Genomic DNA, 19,092 nt, shown 5'->3' on the forward strand with positions numbered 1-19,092 from the left:
CGAGGGTAAGCGTGAAAAAATGAAATAATATTTTTTAAAAACAAACTTAAATTTTTTTCTTTTTGAAGGGGGTAGGGGCTGATAGGGGCTGGGGGGTGAGGGTAGGGGGTGGGGGTAAAAAATAAAAAATTGAAATTAGAAATATCTTTTAAAAACAACTTTTAATATATTTTTGGGAGGGGTCGTGGTAGGGGGTGGGGGTAGGGGTGAGGGTGGGGTAAAAATATTGAATTTAAAAACAAGCTTTTAAATTTTTTTTTGGGGTGGTGGTTGGGGGGTTGGTTTGAGTGTAGGGACAAAATAAATTGATTTTTTCAACAATTTTTTTTTAATTGGAAGTTGGAAGAGAGTTTGGAAAATGTTTTCCTTAAGTTTTGAAGGGAAGTCATTTTCCTTAAATTTGAGGAAAATGAGTTGATTTGGAAAACATTTTCCAAAACATTTAACCCAACCAAACATGAGAAAATTGGAAAACATTTTCCGGAAAATGTTTTCCTTTATACCAAACACACCCTTGATGTCCCCTACAATTGGATTTACTATCATTCTCTGTTGCCTCTTTGTCGTTCATGCAGGACCAATTACCAAATTTACCCTCGACATTCCTGATCTTATAACATGTCCTACTATTGACCACTTGATATATTTCCTCTCTAGGAATGGAATTCAACATCTTGTTCTTAAATTTCCATTAGGTAACCCATACAAACTGCCTTCTTCATTTTTCATAAGTTCGAGTTTGATGCATTTGACTCTCACAAGATGTCAAATAAGTCCTCCACCGATCTTTAAGGGATTTGATAGGTTAATTAACCTAAAACTAAGACGTGCCATAATTTCTTCTGAATCGCTTGGAAGTTTGATATCCCATTGCCCGTTGCTTGAGAATTTGGAGCTGACATATCTAGATAATTCCAACCCTGTGGAAATTAGTGCTCCCAAGCTAAAGTCATTTGTCTTCAGGGGCAATATACATATTATACATCTAAACAACGCCCCTCTTCTTTCCAATGTTTCATATAAGCCTAAAGAATTTTCTGTAGAGGCAGAGCATGATCTTGGCAAGATTTTTGAGTTTATTCCTGCTCTCAAGAATCTCTGGTGGAAACACGACTTTGTCCATGTAATGTTACTTAATGACTTAATTGTAATGCATTTTCATAGATGGTATCTTTTGAGCTTTGAGTCATCCTAATTTTTGACGTATTCTTCCTAGGACGTGCATGTTGGACCAGCTGAAAGTTATACCAACAAGGCTCCCCTATGCTCTTAAACGCCTTAACCTATGTTGCATTACTCTGGGAGAATTCTTTGATCTTTCCTTTGCTCTTTGCTTGATAAGAAGCTCCCCAAATTTAAAAGAATTTGAAACTGAGGTTGTTAATGATGTTTATTTTTCTCTCTTTTATATTTGTTTTTCGTATGTAATGACTCTCTTATTCTGCATGCTCATCGAATTTTCAGTTTTAAATTCAGGCTTATGGTTTTTCTTGACTTTTCTTAGGTGTATGGTTATCTTGATGGGGATTATGATGAACCTGTGCCCCAGGATGCTGTTGATGATATTCCTGCAAGTTTCTTGGATATGACACTTAATAACCTGAGGACAGTAAAGATTTACGGTGTAACAGGAGCAGCGGCTGAAATGCAGCTTATCAAGGTTTTATTGGCCAAGTCTCCAACACTGGCCAGAATGGTAATCAGGCCCTGTGTAATGGAAGATAAAGAATCTTTCAAAGTACTCGCTGAGATAACAAAATTTCCGCGCGCATCTTCTAAAGCAGAAGTTGTGTATAGTGTAGATTAGAATCCATATTATGGTCCTGTTTGATCTTAACTAGTCTTTAATCAGATCATAATCTTTTGCTAAAATGTTTTGGAACTGTAAATAGAATAGATGTTGATGCTGTAGTAAGGTTTCTTGAATGATCTATAAATGAGACTTTGCTTGTTTATTTCAAATATTGTGATTTCTCAATTTTAAATTCAAACAGATAGATGGATTTTAGTAGTTTTACTACTACTTTTTTACTTTACTCCCTTTATTTCATTTCATGACATTAATACCCTTTATATAGGCAAATCTGTTTCAATGTCTGTTCTTTGAATGATCTATGGGATGAGACTTTGGTTGGTTACTGATCTTTTTAATATATTCATTGTGGTCCTCATGGTCATTTTGCATTTGTTTCTTTGATATGATGATGTCATGAGTTTGTATAAATCTTTCAATTATTTTAAGACTCAACGAACTACGCGTACTTGATTCTCATTTCAATGAGATACGTAGGCAAACCTTCTTGGGTTCGGTATTCATTCTTTCAAGTTTCGAAAATAAATAAATAAATAAAATAGTTTGTGCATATTTTCAAAGACTTATCTGCACAAACTACGCGAACTTGATTTTCATCTCGGTGAGATACGTTGGCAATCCTTCATGGGTTCGGTATTCATTGAGATACGTTGGCAATCCTTCATGGGTTCGGTATTCATTCTTTCAAATTAAAAAAAAAAACATTGTGTATATATTGTAAGAGTCATGTTTTTGGCTCGATTGGGACCAATGCAGTTAGGAGCATGCGAAATATTTGATATGATGTATAGGACTGACTTGCGGTAAACCATAGATTCTTTTGGGTACCTCTCAGTTGTATCTTTATGATGCTTGAAAATTCTCTTGCATGCATTCAAGATAAGAATAAAACGAACCTTATGATTTCATGTGCATTGTGTGGTGAACTTTTAGATCAAAATTCAATCTCATTGCGCTGTTGATCTAGAACTTGGCCTGACGAAGTAAGAGTCGTATTTATTTAGTTGGAGGTTGTAGACACATAATCATTCTTCTGCTCCTTTTTAAAAAAAATAAACAGATCATTTAAAATATAATTGTCATCTAAATAGCATAAAAGTTACGATTCAAGTGATTGAAAGCTCCATTGTTCTGAATAGTGAGAAAGAATGAAATTCGATCAATTCCCTTAAATCTTTATGGTTAGTAAACAATACCCTTTTGAATGGAAAAGATGATCCCTTTGAGTCAGACCATATCCCATTCCTTTATGCAGCCTCCATATGATCATATATACAAGCTCAATCGAACCCTACCATGGACAAAAGTCTAGTATATAAGTGAAGGGGTGGGTCTATCATCCATCGAGTTATGAACCGTGCACTATTGACCCTCGATGACTTCTCGGTTATTAAAAGAAAAAAAACTAGCTCAATAACATACAAATATTGTAGAGATATTTTAGGATCCTTGATTCTGTAATATTTTAAAATAGGAACTCGATTCTAGTAATCTTTGTAAAATAAGAAGATATTAATTCTTTCTATATATTGTAACTTAGTAGTAGTTATATAATCATGTACATGCCTCCTTTGAGAAATAATATAATACAAAAAGAAATATTTTGTTCAAGATTTGAACTTGGTATCAGCACCATGGGCAAATCAAATGCTTCTAACTCTACAGCGATTATCATTCAATCTGAAAATTCCTCTTTCAATGCAGGAATTATTCTAAATGAAACAAATTATGATATGTGGTCTCAAATCATAAAGATGCATATTGTTGAAAAAGAGTCTCCCGTTTGTTCGTGGGAGTACACAACCACATACCGAAAAGATGAAGGATATGAGAAGTGGTACACAGACAATCAAAAGGTTAAGAGGTGGTTGTTGATGTCTATGTTTCCTGAGATTATGAAGCGATATATTCGCTTACCTACTGCTCAAGAAATCTGGATAGCTCTGTCAATAGCCTTCTATGATGGAGAAGATGAACTACAAGTCTTCACTTTGAATCAAAAAGACTTTTTTTCCAAACAAAATGGTAGATCTCTCTCTTCCTACTATGGAGAATTGATTGAATTTTTTTGTGAGTTGGATCACCGTGATAAGGTGATCATGAAAAATGAGAAGGATGTCAATTCTTACCGCAAGTCTATTCAATGACAAAGGGTGCACATCTTTCTTGCTAGTTTGGATGGTGAATTTGAACAGATTCATGGAGAAATCTTAAGAAAGGATCTTGTTCCAGAATTAGAAGAATGTTACTCAATGGTTAGTTGTGAATCTGTCTGACATGCAACAGTGGATGAAGATTTTGAAAAATCTGAAGCAACAGCCATGGTGAGCAAATATAGCTCTAATCAAAATCGGTTCTCTCAAAATCAACCAAATCGAATGAGGTCTAAGGATATCAACAAGTCCACTTATAAGTGTACTCATTGTGATCAGTCAGGGCACACAAAAGATCGTTGTTTTGAAATTGTGGGATATCCAAAATGGTGGGATCATAACCGTGATTCAAGAAGGAGAAATGCAAGCAAGAGTTCCACTACTGCAATTGTAGAAACTAATGCCAAGGAAGATGTTGCTGGACAATCCACAGCCTTGGTAGCAACAAGAGGTAACAATGGTAAGGCTTTAAATTCATCTGCACTTATTTCTAATAGTATATGGATAATTGATTCTAGAGCTACGGATCACATGACATTTGATTCTAGACAAGTTTCATCCCTTAAACCCGCGTCACAAAAGTATATTTCCGCCGCTAATGGTTCTTCGGCACCTATCATTAGGGAAGGATCCTTGTCTATCATTAATAATTTGAATTTAGACAGTGTCTTAGTAATTCCATCATTGGATTGTAACATTTTGTCTGTTTCTCAAATTACCATTATTATATCTTGTGTTATGATGTTTTGGCCTGACTATTGTGTGTTTAAGGACATCCAAACGAGGAAGACGATTGGTTATGGTACTAGACGAGAGCAGTTGTATTACTTGGGTTTGGAGTCGAAAAGTTATAATCAGTTGTGCCAAGCATTATCGGTTGATGTGTTTAGTTGTGAGGACAAAACAAGGAAATCTAATATTTGGCTATGGCATCGACAATTGGACATGCTTCTTTTGGATATCTTAATAAATTGTTTCCTAAGTTATTTACAAAATTTGATGTTTCTGATTTCCATTGTGATGTCTGTGAACGTTCAAAGAATCACTGTGTGTCTTTTTCACCATGAATGAATAAAAGTTCAATTCCTTTTATGATTATACATTCAGATGTTTGGGGTACATCCAAGGTGAATACGTTAGGTGGATCACGTTGGTTTGTTACTTTTGTAGACGATTGTACTAGAATGACTTGGGTGTGTTTGATGAAGTTCAAAAGTGAAGTGAATTTATTGTTTCAAAAGTTTCATAAAATGATTTGCACTCAACACAATGCCCAAGTAAGAGTTCTACGTAGTGACAATGGGGAAGAGTATTCCAGCTATGAACTTAAGCGATATTTAGAAACACATGGAATTGCTCATCAAACTACTTGTCCCAATTTACCCCAACAGAATGGGGTAGCCGAGAGAAAATAGTCATTATTAGAAGTTGTTCGTGCTCTATTGATTGAAGCTCATCTGCCACAATGTTATTGGGGAGAAGCACTCACTTGTGCAACATATTTAATTAATCGAGTGTCTTCTAGCAGAATTAACTTTAGAACATCATCTCAAGCTCTTGCTGAAGCGGTGATTGCACCGACAGTCCCAAATTTGACTCCTCGTGTTTTTGGTTATGTAGCATCTGTACATCTTCATAAGCATCAACGCGACAAGTTATCCCCTCATACACTGTGGTGTTTTTTTTTGGGATATGCTACTCATAAAAAAGGGTACATATGTTTTTATCCTCCAACTCAACGAATGTTTGTTACAATGGATGTTGTTTTTCATGAAGAGTCTATGTATTTTTCTAATGAAACAAAACTCCAAGGGGAGGACGTGAAGGATATTTTGTCTCTAAATTATGAAAAATAGATACTTTCTGCACCTAGTAACCAGATGAATCAAGTTTATGTGGTGGTGAACATCAAGAAACGGGACATAACAAAGATATAGTAGAATTAGATTTGGGTACTGCTGAAAATCAAGAAATTGAAGAAGAAGATTTGTGTGCTACTGGAAATCAAGAAATTGGAGAAGTTAGTCCAATATCACATGAACCCCTCACCCAACAAGCAACTGATGTACCAAATCAATTGTCGCCAACTCAGGATGTTTCTGATTTTGTACCTGAACCATCAGTCAAACAACTATCACCACAACACAATAGAGATCTTACTAAACCCACCTATGAACCAGAAATTTCTGGTAAGACTAGATATCCATTGAGCCATTTTGCGTCTAATCATCGTTTGTCGGAATCAAATAAGTCATTTGTAAATCAATTATCTGTTGTATCTATTCCTAACAATGTGCAAGAAGCCTTAATTGATCCCAGGTGGAAAGCAGCTATGGATGAAGAGATCAAATCCTTGAAAAAAAAATGATACATAGGAACTTGTCGATTGTCCACCAGGAAAGAAAACAGTTGGATGTCAATGGGTGTATACAGTCAAGTACAAAGCAGATGGTATGATAGAACGATTCAAAGTGAGATTGGTGGCTAAGGGATATACTCAGACCTATGGAATCGACTATATCGAAACATTTTCACTTGTTGCAAAAATCAACAGAGTTTGAATGTTATTATCCTTGGCTGCAAATTTTGATTGGCCACTACAACAATTTGATGTGAAAAATTCTTTTCTACATGGTGAGCTGTCTGAAAAAGTCTATATGGACTATCCTCCAGGGTACGAGATACCGAGATTACATGATTATAGAATATGCAGATTGAAGAAATCACTTTATGGATTGAAACAATCACCAAGAGTGTGGTTTGGAAAATTCACCAAATCTATGAAGGCATTTGGCTATACTCAAAGAAACACTTATCACACTTTGTTCTTAAAGAGACAACAAGGTAAAATTATTGCCCTTATTGTATATGTTGATGACCTGGTGGTGACTGGAATTGACCCGGAAGAAAGGAAAGCTCTCCAAAGCTACCTGTCTAAAGAATTCAAGCTAAAAGACCTTGGTCCAATAAAGTTTTTCCTTGAAATTGAAGTGTCTAGATCATCTAAAGGAATTTTCTTATCCCAAAAAAAATATACTTTAGATTTGTTAAAGGAAACTAGCATGACAGCTTGCCAACCAGCTGATACACCTGTTGAAAAAGGCTTGAATTTAATTGTTGAACCTAATCAAATTCCAGTTGATAAAGGAAGATATCAGAGACTTGTAGGAAGATTGATGTACCTAGCACACACAAGACCAGACCGTGCTTATTCTTTAAGTGTGGTAAGTCAATTTATGCATAATCTTGGAGAGCAACATATGAATGCAATTATGCGCATTTTGAAATATTTGAAGTCTGCTCCAGCAAGGGAATTTTGTTCACAAAATGTACAGATCCTCTAGTGATAAATGTATATACGGATGCTGACTGGGCTGGAGCTATCGATGATAGATGGTCTACTTCGGGATATTTCATTTTTGTGGGAGGAAATCTTGTTACATGGAGAAGCAAAAAATAAAATATCGTTGCTCGCTCAAGTGCGGAGGCGGAATTCGGAGGAATGGCACTTGGAATATGTGAAGCATTATGGTTGAGACTTCTCTTAACAGATTTGGGTTATCCACCTAAGGCACCAATCTAACTATATTGTGATAATAAGGCTGCACGTGATATTGCACATAATCCGGTACAACACGATCGTACCAAACATGTAGAAGTAGACAGGTTTTTCATCAAGGATGGAAAGATATTAGAGTTACCTAAGATTCGATTGGAGGACCAATTGGCTGATCTTCTTACTAAAGCAGCTTCAAGTAAAATGTTCTCCAAGTTTGGGAGCAAGTTGGGCATGTTCGACATCTATGCACCAACTTGAGAGGGAGTGTAGAGATATTTTAGGACTTGATTCTGTAATCTTTTAAAATAGGAACTCGATTCTAGTAATCTTTGTAAAATAGGAAGATATTAATTATTTCCGTATATTGTAACTTAGCCGTAGTTATATAATCATTTACATGCCTCCTTTGAGAAATAATAGAATACAAAAAGAAATATTATATTCAAGACGTGTTACAATTCAAGCTGAGGTCATTCTTCTTCTTTGGAGATAATACATTTTATACATCTAAAAGATGTCCCCCTTCTTTCCAATGTGTCATATGAGCCCACGGAAGTTTCTTTAAAGACGGGAACATAATCTTGCTAACACTGCTTTTAAGGTTTAGAGTTGAGTATCCTCCAAGAATCCTAATTGGAATTGGACACGTCTTGTAGAGTCCAGATTTTATACAAACAGTGGTCAGGCGGGTTAGGGTTGGAGTTCCAAGGGAGAGCAAAGCAAGTTTGGCCGAACTCAATAACTTTGACTCAAAATATAGGTATGACAGAGCCTTTACAGATACTCAAGATTATGTACATTGTTGAGATGAAGCTAATATGATTAATTAGAATATGCAAATTCTGATAGTAACGCTACTGTAGTTTGATGTTAAATTTTGCTGAATTTGAAACCTTTTTTCCATGTAGCTATTGATTTCAGTTGATAATATTGTTACTTATCAGTAGTAAAAGATAAATTCACCTTTTCTTTTATTCTTAGAGTTGTAGCATGCTAATTTAACCATGTGAAAAGCAGTTGTGTGTACTGTGATCGGATAGTGTTTGGAGATCCCTTACCTATTTTGTGTTCTTGTTTATTTTCTGCAGATTCTTGTTGCCAATCATTTAATATTATGCCTCAAAATGAAAAAAAACAACTCGTACCTCTCCCCGATGTACTTAGCAACCTTCCCGATAGTGTAATTGATGACATTCTAATGAGTTTGCCTTTACGAGATGCTGTGAGGACAAGCATCTTATCGAAGAAATGGAGATATAATTGGTGCAAACTTCCACAACTGAAACTTGATCAAACACTTTGGGAAACAGCAGAGGACTTAATATCCCCTACAATTGGATTTACTAACATTCTTTGTCACTTCTTGACCCTTCATACAGGACCAATTACCAAGTTTATCCTAGATATTCCTGATCTAGAAACATGTCCTAATATTGACCACTTGATATATTTCCTCTCTCGGAATGGCATTCAACATCTTGTCCTTAAACCTCCACTTAGTAGTAAACCATACAAATTGCCTTCTTCATTCTTCACATGTTCGCAATTGAGGCATCTGTTTCTCAGGGAATGTCTAATACGTCCTCCACCGGTCTTTAAGGGATTTGATAAGTTAACTAGCTTAGAACTAATTGAAGTCAAAATTTCTTCTGCATTGCTTGGAAGTTTAATCTCACATTGCCCTTTGCTTGAGCATTTGGTGCTGCAGCACGATGCGATTACAGATCACATTGAAATTAGTTCTCCCAAGCTGAGGTCATTTATCTTCACCGGCAGTATAAAGTTTTTACATTTAAAGAATGCCCCTCTTCTTTCCAAAGTTTCATATGAGCCTACAGAATTTCGTGTAAAGGCAGAACATGATGTTTGCAAGATTTTTGAGTCTATTCCTGCTCTCGAGAATCTCTGCTGGATTAACGATTGTGTCCAGGTAATATTGCTTCGCAACTTGCATTTTCGTAGATATACCATCTTTTGGGCTTTGAGTCATCCTGATTTTTGACATTTTCTTCCTAGGACGTGCGTGTTGGACCAGCTGAAGTTATACCAACAAGGCTCCCTTATGCTCTTCACTGTCTTAAACGCCTTTACATATCTGGCATTACTCTGGGAGAATTCTTTGATGTTTCGTTTGCTCTTTGCTTGATAAGAAGCTCTCCAAATTTAGAAGAAATTGAAATTGAGGTTGTTAATGATGTTTCCTTTTCTCGTTTTTCGTATGTATTGACTTTCTTATTCTGTATTCTCATCTGATGGGTTTTTCTTGATCCTTTCTTAGATGTATGTTGTTAGTGATGAGGACTATTTTGTACATGTGCCCCGGGAGGCTGTTGATGAGATTCATGCTAGCTTCTCAGATATGACATTTAATCACCTGAGGACGATTAAGCTTAGCAATGTAGCAGGAGCAGGGGCTGAAATGCAACTTATCAAGGTTTTATTGGCCAAGTCTCCAGCACTGGTCAAAATGGTAATCGATCCCTATAGAATGAAAGCAGAAAAATCTCTCAAAGTACTCGCAGAGATAACAAATTTTCAGCGAGTATCATCTAAAGCCCAAGTTGGATACAATGTAGATTAGTATCCATATCACAATCCTTCTTGTTCTTAACGAGACTTTAATCAGATCATGATCTTTGGCTAAAATGTTTTGAAATCGTAAAAAGAATGTAGATGCAGCAGTAAGGCTGTTGTTTTGCATTAGACACTGTGAAACTGTTTAAGTTTGGGAACATAAGTGAATCTGGATGGATGTTTTTGATTAATCTGTTTCAATGTCTGTTCTTTGAATGATCTATGGGATGAGACTTTGGTTGGTTAATGATCTTTTTAATATATTCATTGTGGTCCTCATGGTCATTTTGCATTGTTTTTTATTTGATATGATCATGACATGAGTTGAGCGTAAATGGAATAGTGAGGATTCATATAGTCGATTTCAACTAGTTGTTTTATGAGAGTCGTATTTATTTAGTTGGACGTTGTAGACACATTGTTCTGAATAGTGAGAAAGAATGAAATTCGATCAAATCCCTTAATCTTAATGGTTAGTAAACAATACCCCTTTTGAATGGAAAAGATAATCCCTTTGAACAATATTTTTCAATGAGAATTATGATACGATATTTATAAGCTGAAATTGAATTTCAACAATATTATTCTTACAAGCTCAAAGTTACAATTCCACATCCCTGAAAAATTATCACTCAAAACAGGAAGAGGAAAAAAAAGAAGGGGTTGGGGGTGGGGTTGGGGAGGTCAGTTGCTCATAAATCTTTTTCCTATACAGTCTGAACATATCCCATTCCTTTATGCAGCTTCCATATGATCATATATACAAGCTCAATCGAACCCTACCACGTCTGGTATATAAGTGGAGAAGAGTAAAGGGGTGGTCTATCATCCACTGAGTTATGAACCGTGCACTATTGACCCTCGAGGACTTCTCGGTTATCAAAAGAAAAAAAAGAACAAGCTCAATAACATACAGATATTAGTTGAGCATTCTATCTCAGATGCCCTCTTTTGTTTTCATCTAATTGACTATCTTTTATAATCTACATCACCTTGGTCCTGATAATTCCATTGCTTGAACAAGCAATGAAGAATCATCAGTAAGATCAGAATATCTTTCTGAAGAGGAGAACTCATTGGCTCTGCAGCGCGTAGATTCTGCTCTTTGAGAAGCTTCCCATTTCTCTGCAAGTCCGTCTCCTTCGAGCATTCTTACCACTTCTGATATTTTTGGTCTATGACTAGGGTGATACTGAGTGCATATTAGAGCTACTTGTACCATTTCCTCAAGCTCGATCCGATCATAATTGTCCTTTAAGTCCTTGCCCACCAGCAAATCAAGCTTTTTCTCCAGGTGAATCTTCTTTACCTGCAACAAATATGCACAGTGATATTATCAACCCCAACAAGAATCGAGATTCTCTCTCCGTTTCGTTTTGTTTGTCTTAGTTTGATCGAGCACAAAGTTTCAGTATGTTAATACGACTTTTGCATCTTGTCATCAAATACCCTTTGAAGGTAAAATAGAATGTTGAAATAAAAAACATACTTAGTAGATATAGAATGGTCGTAGGCATTTTTTTTCTAAACAGACTAAAACGAAAAGTAAGACAAATTGAAACGGAGGGTTTTGTCACATCTTGGAATGTGTAATACTTACCCAATCAAGCATAATGCCTTTCTGATTTGCTGCTTTACCAAATTCTAGAGCTCTCTGGCCAGATATCAACTCTAGCAGGAGAATTCCAAACCCAAAAACATCTGTTTTATCAGAGGACTGTCCTGTAGAGAGATACTCAGGAGCTATATGTCCTACAGTTCCCCTAACTGCAGTTGTGACATGTGAATCGCGATGATCCAATAGCTTTGCCAATCCAAAATCTCCCACGACAGCCTCACAGTCATCGTCGAGCAATATGTTTGCTGCCTTCACATCCCTGTGGATAATCTTTGGATCACACTGCTCATGTAGATATAGTAAACCTCTTGCAGCTCCTAATGCAATTCTTTTTCTTGTAGTCCAGTCCAGTGGTGGCTTGGCTGCAAGAAACAACAGAAATAGAGAAATCTACCATCAGGTATCTGAAGTCCACTAGTTCGACTATTTCGGTTCACACAGGTAAGCCTACTATGGTTAAGGATGACGGGATCTCAACCATCCCACCATATTTAAGAATACTTGCAGAATCTTTAGTTCTCTAAGGTTGTTTCCTTTTACCTTTGAGACGAGAAGCAACGCTTCCATTAGACATGTAAGGGTAAACCAGAAGCCTTTCAGTTGGTGTCATGGAGAACCCATACAAACGTAGGAGATTGCGATGCACTGCCAAGCTGATCATTTCAACTTCTGTTTGGAATTGTTTGTCTCCTCCGATTGCATTTCCATCTTTGAGCCTTTTTACAGCAACAATCGTGCCATCACTAAGACAACCTTTGTACACGTTTCCAAAACCGCCTTTTCCCAGTATCCTCTTGTTGCTGAAGTTGTTTGTGGCAACTTGAAGTTCCCTAAATTGGAACCTCCTCAAGTTTCCCAAACACACTTGTTCATGATGTTGTTCTGAAATTATCAACAAGCATGATCCTCTTGGTTAAAGCAAGACATTACTAGTATCTCGAGATTCGAGCAATATAGGTTTTAGCTGCATATCATACTCACCATTGATGTCAAAGAAAATTTGCTTGTTGTGCTTTTGTCTCCACCATAGAAATATTCCAAACCCAATAATTAGTAGGCAGATGCATCCAAGACTTGTCCCAAAGGCTAAGGCAATTTTGTGAGTTTTAGATCTTCCAAAAGGCCGAGCATCTGAGATATAACAAGAGACTTTTCAGTTGTGAATAGTACAACACAGAAACTATCCAAGACTTCATGATGAATCCTTATAATAGAGTTGTAGTTAATCATAACGACGTTGAAAGCAGGAGACTTGACAACAACCAAGATTTGTGGAATAGTCGAGGGGCACACAAGCTGGCTCGAAAAAAAACTTAGGAGGATGATTCAAGATTCTTACTTTGTGAGTTGTTCAAAGTGAAGGGCAAAGGCATGGATGTTGTTGTTCCATTGCATTCTGGTTCTTTTCCAGTTGCACATATAATAGGATTTCCCAAAAGGCTGCATCAATGAGAGAAAAAATGATTTATTTTCTCTAATCTTTAGCAAAGGGAACAAAAATGAAATTCAAAGAATTGTTCAAGAAACTTACTTGAATGTTTTAGCTAGAAGCCTTGGCACAGGACCACTCAAATTATTAAAAGACAAGTCTCTAGAAAAAAACAACAAAAATCCCATCAAAATATACTCATGAAAACAGAAAGCAATTAGGAAAAAGGTGCACAAAGCATTCCACGTTCACGCAAGGTCCGGGAAAAGGCTATACTATAGGCAGCCTACCCCTAACTCGAACGCGTGACCTATATAGATAACAAGGAGACAAGTTTACTGTTGCTCCGAGGCTCCCCTTCAAGTATGAGAAAATAAAAGAAACTAAATGAAGCTAAGGAACTTACAGAAGAGTAAGTTGAGTCATATTAGACAATTCCAAAGGAACAGCTCCACTAAGACTATTGTTGTTTAGTCTCCTATAACACAATTGAAAAAGAAAAAAAACCATAATCATTAGCTTTTTATAATTCAAGAACTCATTTTTATATCAAAATCTTTAAAATTTTCTTTGCTTACAAGTATTGAAGGCTTTTTAATTGAGCTAAAGATGAAGGGATTTTCCCAGTGAGTTGATTATCAGAAAGATCAATTGTATTAAGTTTCTTAAGCATTCCAAGTTCAGTTGGAATTGGTCCTGTTATATTATTGCTCTGCAGAAGCCTGTTTAAAAAAAAAAAGTTAAAAAGTAATATTAGTACTACTATTTTCTATATTCTTGATTCAAATAATCAATCATTTGAAATTTCATTATTTTTTCTTCATATAAAGTACTCACAGTAGATCCAAGTGAGTCAAGTTGTGGATGTATGGTGATATTTTCCCAGACAAACTTTGGCTTGAACAAGCCCTGCACAATTCAAGAAAACTTGTAAGCACTTTCATCCTAAACTAGAGGTCTCGGGTTCAAATATTAGGAATAGAAAAGGTTTTGTTAGTCGGGTTCCAATGCAGATACCGGACAATCGGGTATACTTACAAGCCAGTGACAAATTTATCATTTGAACAAGTGATCAAATTCCAGCTACATGGATCAACAGAACTTTCATCCCAATTCAAAACACCAAGTGGATCATGTAATGAGTTCTTGATCTCCATTAAAGCTTGCACTGTCCAAAATCAACATAACAAGAAAGTTAAAATAGATGAAATTCTTGAAATATTTTAAATTTGTTCAAATCTCATTCCTTTCAAAAAAAATCAGAAACCCCTTATGAATTTTTCACAAAAAAGTATCAAAGTTTCAATCTTTATGAGAACTAGCCTTCATAATCAACTCCAACAGGGGTAAACATATTTCAAAATTCTTAATATTTCTAAAATTTGATCAAAATCTCATTCCTTTCAAAAATTTCAAACACCCCATGTGATTTTTTCAAATAAAAAGTCATAAAGTTTCAATCTTCATGAGAAAAACCACAAGAACTAACCTTCATAATCAACTCCAACAAGGGTAAGCATATTTCAAAATTCTTGATATTTCTAAAATTTGATCAAAATCTCATTCCTTTCAAAATTTTCAAACACCCCATATGATTTTTTCAACAAAAAAGTCATAAAGTTTCAATCTTTATGAGAAAAACCACAAGAAACAACCTTCATAATTAACACCAACAGGAGTAAATCATACTTTTAAATTCTTGATATTTTCTAATATGATCAATCTCATTCCAATAATGTCTCAAAGTTTCAATCTTTATTAAAAATAACAAGAACTAACCTTCATAATTAACACCACCAGGAGTAAGCATAGCATTAGAGTAAACCAAGAAACTCAACAACACCACAAAACCAAAAACACTTCTTGTTTCCATTTGTCTTAAAACTTCAAGAAAACAGCTAAACAAAGAGTAAAAATGAGATCTTTTTTTATAAAAGAAGAATTTGGGACTTGGTTTTTTCACAAATAAAAAAACACAAATCATTGGAAAGTGGTACAATTCCTCATGCTTTGCTGCTTCATTTTACAGAAAACTTGCACTCACTCAACTCACTCACTCACTCAAAGTTTCAAACAGCTTTATGTCAGACTCTTTCAAAAAAACAAATAAAAAAACAGTGGTTTTTGGTGGTAAAAAAGTGAGAGCAAAAACAACATGCCAGCCAGTTTAGTTCAGTAAAGCAAACAACAAATATATAAAAAGGAAAAAATCATAAAGGTAGTGAAAAAACAGAAAAATCCCTTTAATCATTCATTGGTTTAGAATTTTTTTTCAAGAAATTAAAAAAATGTAAAGGGTATTTGAGAATCTAACTGTTAAGCACTAACATGATAAATAATATTATATATTTTTATTGTGCAAAATTCTTTTTGTGGGTCATGGGGGTAGAGTGGGGTGAGTTGAGGTAAGTAGGACATGCTTATTGGGATTGCTTTAATTAAACAAACAAGGAATCTAATATTCCCTCTGAAATTTTGTAAAAAAAAATTGTTATTTTAGGAGAAACAATTCATGGATTTATGTGCAGACATATATATACTAAAAATAATTTCTCAATATCAAAAGATAGTATTTCCCTAGGATACAAATGTGAAAAAATAATCAATGAATTCATACAGGGGAAAGAATTGATTGATTTATTATTTTCAGTAATCCAAAGAGAATAACTTTTGCTTGGCATTCAAATTTTTGCTTAAATACATCAGTAGCTTTTTAAATTTATGAGCAAATTTCATTTAGAAATTTTAACTATGACGTGTTCCTATTGAAGATTCAAACATATGATAATAAAAGTGTTTTCCATTAGATATTTTCAGTTCAAATAATAAAATATTTTTTATGTGTGTTTTTGTTAAAATGTAGATAAGTTAATCACTTAAAATATGTCATCTCCTTTAATTATACGAATTAGTCTTAATACGTCATAAAACATTAGACATATTTTCATTGAGGATGATGTATATAACTAAAGGAGATGACATATTTTAGATGAATAACTATTTTCGATTACTTTCAAAGTTATTTGGGATATAATTACAAAAGGTCCATTTGGACATACGCTGTGGAATCATGATTTGAGGTTGAAGTTTTGTTTGGACATGTCATTTGAATTTTTTAAGTTGTATTTTTGTTATACACATGAAAATTCCACAAGTTGTGAAAACTGTTAAACTTCCTCAATTCTTATATAATCTTAGCAGATGAGCAAACCATAGTACATAATCCATAAATAAGATATCGAAATATTCTTAGCCACCACTTTGATAAATTGCATATATCCATGTTCCTTTACAAATAAATGTTCGCGATAACAAACTAATTTTAAATACACATAATTGATTATAAAGATTCATCAGTCAATAATAGTAGTATTTAGAATTCTTTAATATAACATTTTCACATAGCACAGACATTTTCTTCCAGCCAAGCAAAAGTCTTTTTTGTTTTTGCTAAATCTAAAATGATGGGTCATTCTTTTACAAAATATACACTTATGGATCAAATTTTATATTTAGAAGAAACATGGACCCTCAAATTATGTTTTTTTGAGAATTTGAAATTAAAAATTATGATCTTAAATCACATATTCATATGCTAATTTGAAATCCTGACTTCGTATCACATTTCCAAACGCAAGTTTATTGTTGTGAGTTGTGAAATTATTTTAAAAATTAGATATAAGTGTATCTTATAACTTTTGATTTATTTTAGCTTAAATACTTTCAACACTTACAAAAGCTATGAAAAAAATATATACTTAGTCAAAATTCAAAGCACTCTCTATAAGAGAATATTTTTTCTATATCTATTAACAAAATAAGCTTTATAGTTGTGGGTGGGGAGGGTTTGACTTTGGAAGTGAAGTGGAGATCTTTAAAATTCTTTTTCTCAATATTCCACTTCAATTTTTTAGAAGAATAATGCTAATATATGAAGGCTATCAAAGAATTTTAAGAAGAAATTTTTTTTATACTAGTGTAATGTGTTGATGAAAGCTATTTCAAAGTAGTTTGGTGATTAGTTTATTTCATATATATCACAAATGACCGCATTATTTAAAGTTTTTGTAAATTCATTATTGATTTCTTTTGTAATACAAGTTGTTGTGAGAAAATTTTTTGAAGGACATTTTTGTACTGTTTTTTTTTTTTTTCATCACAACAACAATATATAACATCAATAATATGAGCATATCGACAAGAGGCATAGTGAGAATTAACGACAACTAAAATATAAGATATTCGATCTATTAGTTACTATTCATGTTTTGATTTGTTTATCTTAGTTTAATTTACGAGTTTTAGAAAATCAGCATTATAGTTGTGGCCTTTTTTGGGGGTGGGAACAATTAAAAGGGTTTGACTTTGGAAATAAAGTGGAGATCTTTAAATTAAAGTTCTTTTTCTCAATATTCCCTTTCAATTTTTGAGAAGAATATTGTTGATATATGAAGTCTAGGTATCAAAGAATTTAAAAAGAAATTCATTTATACTGATGTAATACGTTGATGAAAGCTATTTTTAAGCAGTTTGATGATTAGTCTATATCATACAACTACACTACTTGAAGTATATATACCATGCACGATCACATTATTCAAAGTCTTCACAAATTCATTATAGATTTCGTAATATAAATCATTGTGAGAAAAAAAAATTAACGACACTTTTGATACTATTTTTTTAATTATTACTATAACAATAATAATTTCATTAATATGAGCATATCGACAAGAGGCATGGTGAGAATCGACTACATCTAAAATATAAGATACTCGTTTCATTAGTTACTATCCATGTTTCAATTTGTTTATCTTAACTTGATTTACAGGGAAAAAAAAATAGGAAGTTACTCCCTCTGTCCCTATTTACTTGTCCATATTTCCTTTTTTGGTTGTCCCTATTTAGTTGTCCATTTTGACAAATCAAGAAAGGACAACAAATTTTTTCCTATTATACCCTTATTTACACTTCTTGAAAATTGTAAAAGTGTATGTTGTTTCCCTTCAATTTATTTCACTTTAATTCAAATAAGTGGTTGTAATTTTGAAGTGAAAAGTTGTCATAAGGGTAAAATTGTAACTTCACTGTGCTAATCATTGTTGCCTTAATCTGTGTGTCATTTCTAAAATGGACAACTAAAAAGGGACCGAGGGAGTATCAAATTAGGGAATCAGTATATTTTTAGTTAGATTTTAAAAAGAAAAAAAAAGACATAATGATGCCAAAAATGGTTAGAATCTCGAGATAAGCTCGAGATTGGTGATGTAATGGCTCCTGATATCTTTATTGGACTAATTATTTACCAACTTTAACTTTTACTTTTGCTTTTGCTTTTTATTTTTTAACAAATTACTATAATTTTTAATTATGTGNGAAAAAAAAAAACAGGAAGTCATCAAATTAGGGAATGTTTATATACAGTATATTTTTAGTTAGATTTAAAAAAAAAAGACATAATGATGCCAAAAAAGGTTAGAATCTCGAGATAAGCTCGAGATTGGTGATGTAATGGCTCCTGATATCTTTATTGGACTAATTATTTACCAACTTTAACTTTTACTTTTGCTTTTGCTTTTTATTTTTTAACAAATTACTATAATTTTTAATTATGTGAAGTTGAGTGGAATTTTCATAATTAATTTGATACTCAAGATGAAATAAACAAGTCATTATATATAAAAATATTTGAAGTTTACGAGTATCGAGTCAAGTATTTAACAAAAACATAACATGTTTGAAGTTCGCGATCATCAATCTAAACTTTGTGACTGATTAAGCTAATCTTCTTAGCAATAGCTCCAAAATCGATTATCTATACACTTACTTATCTATTATATATAATAAATTTTAGGACGCGATATAATTTTATGACATGATGAAGTCCCTTCACCCTACCCCCACTTCCCCACCCACCTCCAACATGGAGAAATATTCAAAAGAAAA

General features: G+C 33.9%; 4 protein-coding genes across 4 annotated transcripts in view; 3 read left to right on the forward strand and 1 right to left on the reverse strand.

The window, feature by feature from the left end:
* Positions 1 to 1,195, forward strand: part of LOC125868917 (F-box/FBD/LRR-repeat protein At1g13570-like) — a 2,776-nt gene extending 1,581 nt beyond the window's left edge. Inside the window, exon 3 of the mRNA XM_049549482.1 lies at positions 513 to 1,195. Coding sequence (XP_049405439.1) covers positions 513 to 1,195 — 683 coding nt within the window. The remainder of the gene's footprint in view (positions 1 to 512) is intronic.
* Positions 1,196 to 1,223: 28 nt separating this feature from the next.
* Positions 1,224 to 1,813, forward strand: LOC125868918 (uncharacterized). The gene is made up of 2 exons (XM_049549483.1): positions 1,224 to 1,376; positions 1,505 to 1,813. Exons 1-2 carry the CDS (start codon positions 1,224 to 1,226, stop codon positions 1,805 to 1,807), a joined length of 456 nt encoding a protein of 151 aa, XP_049405440.1. The 3' UTR covers positions 1,808 to 1,813.
* A 4,714-nt stretch (positions 1,814 to 6,527) lies between these two features.
* LOC125868919 (F-box/FBD/LRR-repeat protein At1g13570-like) lies at positions 6,528 to 10,106 on the forward strand. Its single transcript, XM_049549484.1, has 5 exons — positions 6,528 to 7,190; positions 7,568 to 7,721; positions 8,614 to 9,455; positions 9,542 to 9,709; positions 9,804 to 10,106. The coding sequence occupies exons 1-5, from the start codon at positions 6,528 to 6,530 to the stop codon at positions 10,104 to 10,106; spliced, it is 2,130 nt and encodes a 709-aa protein (XP_049405441.1).
* A 541-nt stretch (positions 10,107 to 10,647) lies between these two features.
* On the reverse strand, positions 10,648 to 15,312 carry LOC125866948 (protein NSP-INTERACTING KINASE 1-like). The gene is made up of 11 exons (XM_049547340.1): positions 14,926 to 15,312; positions 14,185 to 14,314; positions 13,984 to 14,055; positions 13,725 to 13,868; positions 13,553 to 13,624; positions 13,249 to 13,308; positions 13,057 to 13,157; positions 12,699 to 12,848; positions 12,258 to 12,599; positions 11,700 to 12,079; positions 10,648 to 11,408 (listed from the first exon to the last, which is right to left on the reverse strand). Exons 1-11 carry the CDS (start codon positions 15,128 to 15,130, stop codon positions 11,088 to 11,090), a joined length of 1,977 nt encoding a protein of 658 aa, XP_049403297.1. The 5' UTR covers positions 15,131 to 15,312; the 3' UTR covers positions 10,648 to 11,087.
* Positions 15,313 to 19,092: the final 3,780 nt, after the last annotated feature.

This window comes from Solanum stenotomum, chromosome 6 (assembly GCF_019186545.1).
Source record: "Solanum stenotomum isolate F172 chromosome 6, ASM1918654v1, whole genome shotgun sequence".
Classification (NCBI taxonomy): domain Eukaryota; kingdom Viridiplantae; phylum Streptophyta; class Magnoliopsida; order Solanales; family Solanaceae; genus Solanum; species Solanum stenotomum.

Coding starts and splice junctions, on each gene's coding strand:
- LOC125868919 (XM_049549484.1), top strand. CDS start 6,528: ATGTTATTATCCTTGGCTGCAAATTTTGATTGGCCACTACAACAATTT. Junction 7,191..7,567: donor GTGCTTATTCTTTAAGTGTG/GTAAGTCAATTT, acceptor TGTGATAATAAG/GCTGCACGTGATATTGCACA. Junction 9,456..9,541: donor GGATTAACGATTGTGTCCAG/GTAATATTGCTT, acceptor TTTTCTTCCTAG/GACGTGCGTGTTGGACCAGC.
- LOC125866948 (XM_049547340.1), bottom strand. CDS start 15,130: ATGATTTGTGTTTTTTTATTTGTGAAAAAACCAAGTCCCAAATTCTTC. Junction 13,869..13,983: donor TTGACTCACTTGGATCTACT/GTGAGTACTTTA, acceptor TTTTTTAAACAG/GCTTCTGCAGAGCAATAATA. Junction 12,600..12,698: donor AATTTTCTTTGACATCAATG/GTGAGTATGATA, acceptor TGATAATTTCAG/AACAACATCATGAACAAGTG.
- LOC125868918 (XM_049549483.1), top strand. CDS start 1,224: ATGTTGGACCAGCTGAAAGTTATACCAACAAGGCTCCCCTATGCTCTT. Junction 1,377..1,504: donor TAAAAGAATTTGAAACTGAG/GTTGTTAATGAT, acceptor GACTTTTCTTAG/GTGTATGGTTATCTTGATGG.